At 39.1% G+C, this 6,235-nt stretch overlaps 1 protein-coding gene across 6 annotated transcripts in view; it reads left to right on the forward strand.

Annotated features, from left to right (window-relative positions):
* Aim2 (absent in melanoma 2) overlaps positions 1–3,317 on the forward strand; it is a 67,019-nt gene extending 63,702 nt beyond the window's left edge. For 5 of the 6 annotated variants that reach the window (XM_047564532.1, XM_047564493.1, XM_047564501.1 and 2 more), the window contains 3 exons: positions 218–643; positions 1,946–2,134; positions 2,964–3,316. In XM_047564532.1, coding sequence (XP_047420488.1) covers positions 218–643; positions 1,946–2,134; positions 2,964–2,984 — 636 coding nt within the window. In that variant the 3' untranslated portion in view covers positions 2,985–3,316. Of the gene's footprint in view, positions 1–217; positions 644–1,945; positions 2,135–2,963 lie in introns of all 6 variants that reach the window. The other variant, XM_047564541.1, reaches the window with a different exon arrangement.
* The last annotated feature ends 2,918 nt before the right edge of the window (positions 3,318–6,235 follow it).

Consider the following 6,235-nt stretch of genomic DNA (forward strand, 5'->3'; position numbering starts at 1 on the left):
ATTTGTACACAGGACTTGAAATCTTTCTTTTGTAATCTCTTTCCTATCCAGATAATTCTAAGTTCAATTCTCTTCCTAACTGTCCCCTCCCCCCACCCCCCTCTCTCTCTTCCTTTGATTGCACCTCTCTTGGGCTGGCTTCCTAAGGTTTAACACTGAGTCCCCTCTTTCACCTCCTCTTTATTCACGGCTCATGTTTTTCTTCTGTGATCTTCAGCCTAAGCAGAAGCAGGTGGTGGCCCAGCCAGAATCTGTCAGAAAAGAAGAGTTGCAGAAAAGCCACATAACAGTCATGGTGCTGAAAGCAACGAAGCCCTTTGAGTTTGATACCCAGGATGGAAGAAAGGAAGAGATGTTTCATGCTACTGTGGCCACAGAGAAGGAATTTTTTTTTGTAAAAGTTTTTAATATGCAGCTAAAAGATAAATTCACCCCAAAGAGAATAATTAACATATCAAAATATTATTGGTGTGGTGGTTTTCTGGAGGTGAATAGTGCCTCACTTGTATTTGATGCTGAATCTGACCAAGAGATCAATGTACCAAAGCATATTATCAGGAAAGCTGGTGAAACACCAAAGATAAATAAGCTTCAGACTCAACCTCTTGGAACAATAGTGAATGGGGTGTTTGTAATTCAGAAGGTAAGTTCCTATGTATAGTTTGATATAATTGATTAGAAAGAATAAGGTATTCTCCACTCTGAGCTTTAAATAGACTTTAGACACTATTCAATTCCATGTTTTCTCTATCAACAGAAATCTAAACAAATAGACCCCAAAGTACTAAACAGTTGCAGAGTTAATATGCAACCCCCTCCCCCAAGTATTTTTATTCTCAAGGGGCCATCACAATCCCATTTCAACTTCTTTTTATCTTCATAGCTTCTGGAAAATGGCTACAATAATTTTTACCTTCTGTGATATTTTTCTGCTTTATATGTATACTATCAGTATTTTAAGTGATGATTTTATTAATGCAAAATAAGTCATTGAGTAATAAACTGAATTAACTAACCTGGAAGACCCATAAGTAGGGCAGGATTAAAGAATCCTAACCAAATGAAGAAACTAAAAAAAAAAAAAAAAAAAAAAAAGAGTGTGCAGAGACATAGAGACATATTGAAGTGAGAAATTGTGAAGTATTGTGTGCCAAGCCTCAGGGAACTCATCTGTGTGGCCACTTTTTCTGGTGTAGGACAGGACCTGACCAAACAGCAAGGGAAGCTATGACCTAGCATCCAGGGGCCAACCTCAGCTGTCCTGGGTGAACTGCAGAGGAGCTGATAGGAGGAATCTGTCCTGGACAATTTAAGCATGAAATGACCTTAGATAGGAAACCCATGTTCTTTCTTTCAGTTTTGAGCTTTCAGTCTGGTCAACCATCCACTACTATATTCTCATTTAGCCCGTAAAATTAAATCTCAAATACTATCAGTCTCCTGGGTGACTGATCAACATCATATTTCCTTTTGATCTAGACTTCATGGGGGATGATTTCTTGTCCTTGTCCTTGGTTTCTTACTCTGAATTAGATGTTTTTACTAGGTTCTGCATCATTGGCTCATACCTTTCCTGGATTTGTTACTAAAAATGAGTCTCCTACAACACCAGGATCTTCCTTTCCCCTTACTGTCCTGGCTACTGGCCTTGGAGCAGCCCCAAGTTTCCACTCATAAGTTTTTCCTCTGTGAGTCATCCTTGGCCTCCCAAAGGAAGAGGACTTTGGACTAGAAAAACGGGTACAGAGGCAACGTGCTTCATTGAGTCATGTCTGCCTCCTTTGTCTGAACTTTTTAGCATCTGTTAGATATAAGCTCACTAATTTTGAAGGTGGAATTTTCCCATATATTTCTTTCTGCCAGAACCTTCTGGTTGTCTGATATCTAATTAATGTGGCATCCCTTAATCAGCTTATCACACTGTGTGTTGGTTTTCTTTTTACAGAAAACAGAAAAAAAGGATCATGTACTATTTGACATCAGTGACAAAACAGGGAACATGGAAGTATTGGTGCTCACAAAACAGAACCAAATAAATTGCGAGGAAGGAGATAAGCTTAAACTTACATTCTTTGAGCTGTCAAAAAGTGGAAAAAAGTTACAGCTGAAATTTGGAGTTCATAGCTTCTTTACGGTAGGAACTATTTTGAGGAAAGTTAATGGAATGGGTGCTGTTGAACAGGGTATGATGTGGATATTTAGCCTATCTATATCTCATGGAACTGAGGAACCTCCCTTCTAGAAAATACACATCCTAGACACAATTAAAAAGTCTTGGGGGACCCAGGTTGTGGCTTAGTGGTAGAGCGCTTGCCTCGCGTGCGTGAGGCACTGGGTTCGATTCTCTGCACCACATGTAAATAGATGAATAAAATAAAGGTCTATCAACAACCAAAAAAGTAAAAATTAACAATTAAAGTCATGGCCTTCTCAAGGAAGAGACACCATGGTTCTCACAGAGGCCCACACAGAGTTCCTTGATAACACTGTGAGTCAAATGCAGACAGCTTGCCCACAGTTGTACAAATCATCCTGGCACATGTAGATGATGAAAGGAGACACAGACAATAAATACCTTGAAGGCAGATGTCCGAGCCAGTCCCACCATCCCTGCATCCTCCAGCTGAGTCAGTGTCATGTCCCTACTCCTGTTATGTCGTCACAATCCCCCATCCTACGGCCTCCACTTTGCTCTCTTCTCCAGGGCTCAATATCATTTGCACTGACTGCTGTCTCTCTTTGTAAGAGATGGACTAGAGCCTTGACAAAACGGCATGCATGCCCTTGTTAAGGAGAATGTAGATTTCATAATAGGTACACAGCAGGAGGGCAGTCCAGGAACGGATAATGCATTTTAGGAGGGAGGGAAGGAGAAAGTTACCTGTAGGAGGACTTAGTCACTGTGAAGAGAAGAGAGGTAACTGATCACTGCATCTCAATCTATTTAATTTTTCTCCATCCAGGTTATTAAGGCCAAAAAATAAAAATAAATGAAAGGATCAATTGAACTCAGTTTGTCTAAGCAACATTGAATTGAAGAATCCCTGATACACATTTTGACCTGCTTGTGATTGTGAGCTACCTGGGAACGCCAGTTCACAGGTTCCTTCCTACATCAAATTAGTCAGGATGTGATGATCGCTGGATAAATAACTCCAAAATATCAACATGTCATCATAATAAAAGATTTTCTCATTAGTTAGAGTCCTGGTTTGGTTTGGGGAAGGGATAGGATTCTGCTATGTATATATATTCAAGGACATTGCTATTCAATAAATATCTGTTGAATGAATAAAATTATTAATAAGAATTTTTACTACCTATAGTTATATAAGTCAATATGGATTCTATATATACATATATGAACTAAATATGTAAATTATTAAATTTATAAGAGAACAAATATGAAAGTTTTATAAACATGAAGATTGTTAACTTTACAAATAATTTGAGAAATATAATTACATAATTGCTAAGTAAGACTCTGCTTCCAGTTAATATGTAGAGAGTTGGAAAAGGAATTGTTCCCACTTTTATAACAACAACAAAAAAATAAGGTCAGATAATCTGCAACATCACAAGGTTTTATGAATCCACGAGAGAGTTTAGGTTGCAAAACAAGCATCTAATAAAAAAATCTAAGGAAAGACAGATACTTCCAGGGAGAGAGGAAATAGAAAAATTCTTCCAACCTAAGGCAGAGAGTGGACACAAGATACTCCAAATAGAGAATTTAGCTAAAATTTGTAATAAATTGAGGTTGATCAAAGTTGATGTTGGACTGGCATGAGAGTATGGAACTCCTGGGAAATGCAATCTTGAGAATTTGCACTCGCTGAAACTTCATGTATCTCACTGGATGGTCATGAGAAAGATTAGGGACAGGTCTAGGGGAGGCAAAGGTAAGCCATTGTGGGAAAGACATGAAAGCTTGACTGGATCCTTCCATACAGAATAAACATACCTCTTGGGGAATAGAATCAAACTCTAGCATCTTTAGAGCACAAATGAAGACTCTTTGAAATAGAAGAAGTTGCTCTCTTGGAGAAAAGAAAGAAATAGATTCTGGGTGTAGAATATTAAAGGTCTCCAACCTCCAATATGGAGGACATTTAGAATAAGAGGTGAAAATCCTACCCCTAAGATTCAGGGACCCAGTGTCTGCCAAAGACAGAGACTGAACAGGACAATAGCTTGCTCTGCCATCACTCCCCACAGCATGCAATTTACCACCAGGCAAAATCATCAGGCCACAGGTAACTAGAGCTAGATGCTAGGGGGTGTTGAAGGACATGTAAAGAGAAATTCCCTTAGGTTTGGGTGTAAAGGGAAGACATGAAGCTGAGCTAAGGTAGATACTGAGACACTGACACGCATAACTCTAGAAGAATTTTACTCATGTGGGGTGTGACCAACAATCGCAAACATGGCCTCACTCCCAATTAGACTTACTCAGCATCCATGGTAAAGTCATAGCAAAAGAAAATCCAGGTATGATATGAGGTGTTGAAACTAGCAAAGTATTTAAAATCCATGGGCAGCAGACATCATCAGATAGGCAATATCAGAAGCAAAATGAAAACTATGAGAGAATGAAATGAAAATGCTGGAAATGGGAAGAAAAGATAAAAACAACAGTTGCAGAGACACAGAATGCCTTCAGCAGGATCATCAGTGGATTTGATGTGGCAGAGGAATAAACTGATGAACCAAATATAGATCAATAAAAATTATTCAATTTAGAACACAAAGATAAATAAGTGAAAATTTAAAAGCAGATTATGAGCCAGGCAAGATGGCGCACACCTGTGATCCCAGCGTCTTGGGAGTCTGAGGTGGAAGGATTTCGAGTTCAAAGCCAGACTCAGCAAAGGTGTTAAGGAACTCAGTGAGACCCTGTCTCTAAATAAAATACAAAACAGGGCTGGGGAATGTGGCTCAGTGGTTGAGTGCCCCTGGGTTCAATCCTGCACTCCCCACAAAAAAAAAAAAAAAAATCAAGGAAAAAAACAGATTATGACCCAAGATTATCCCAAAAAACAGATTATCCCAAGTGACCTGGGAGTGCCTCGACCAGTGCAGCCAAACTCTCGGTTCCAGTGAGGGGCAAAGGGGGACTGGAAAAATAAAGATTCACCAACAGATTTTGAAGATTAAGCTGGGATCAGGTGGAACTCTGCTCTCTGATGGAGATGCAGATCTAAAGAGTTATGCCAACAATCTTTATTTATATAGGTCTCATTATCAGGTTACATACTATGCAACCATTATGCTTTGTATTCAGGAAAGTTACCGAAAATAGGACATCTATGTAGCTTTTCTGCAGTTCCAATCTACAGTTGCAATTAGGAGCATTGTGTAGCTCTCAAGGGGATATAGCTCAGTTATTAGAACGCTTGCCTTGCAAGCACAAGGCCCTGGGTTTAATCCCTAGCACTGCAAAAAAAAAAAAAAAAAAAAGAAAGTCAATTGCTAAAAGTTACTGTAAAGCAGGCAGGAACAGGAAAAGTGGAGCTGGTGAAACCTTATGGTTACCTAGCATAAAAATTCCTTCCTTCCCAGGAGCTTTGTGCAAGAACAAGGTCAGAGCTGATAAGACTCTTGCATAGAGCTCCTCATGCAGGACAATGCCACAGCAGCTAAGCATCCTGTGCCCTTGCACAGAAACATTCCCAGGCACCAGGCATGCCACAGCCATGAGGTCATCAGAAATCCCCAATCTCAGTCACTGTTCTCCCATCCTCTGTCACCACTCTCCATATGGGATAGCATCACACAGGTTAACATAACTGCATTTGGAGTCCCAGAAAGAAAACCAAGAGAAGATGAGGCATAAGCAATATCTGAAAGGAGATGAAAGTTGAACAACTTTCAAAACTATATAACAGACACCCTAATCAACACAAATCCAAGAATCTTAGAGAACATCTAGCAGAATAAGTAATAATAATAATAATGATACACAGTAGCAATAATAAACCATTATATATGTATATATAGCATGTATATATCATATTTGAACTCATAAAAGGCAGATAGAGCAAAAACCTTTTTTTTTTTTTTTTTTTTTTTTGATACCAGGGATTGAACCCAGGGGTTCTTAATCACTGAGTCAAATGCCAAATCCCCAATTTTGTTTTTAAAATTTTTTTCAAGACAGGGTTTCACTAAGTTGCTTAGGTCTTCCCTAAATTCCTGAGGCTGGCCTCAAACTTGGGATCCTCATGACTCAGCC

This window comes from Sciurus carolinensis, chromosome 1, assembly GCF_902686445.1.
Source record: "Sciurus carolinensis chromosome 1, mSciCar1.2, whole genome shotgun sequence".
Lineage (NCBI taxonomy): Eukaryota > Metazoa > Chordata > Mammalia > Rodentia > Sciuridae > Sciurus > Sciurus carolinensis.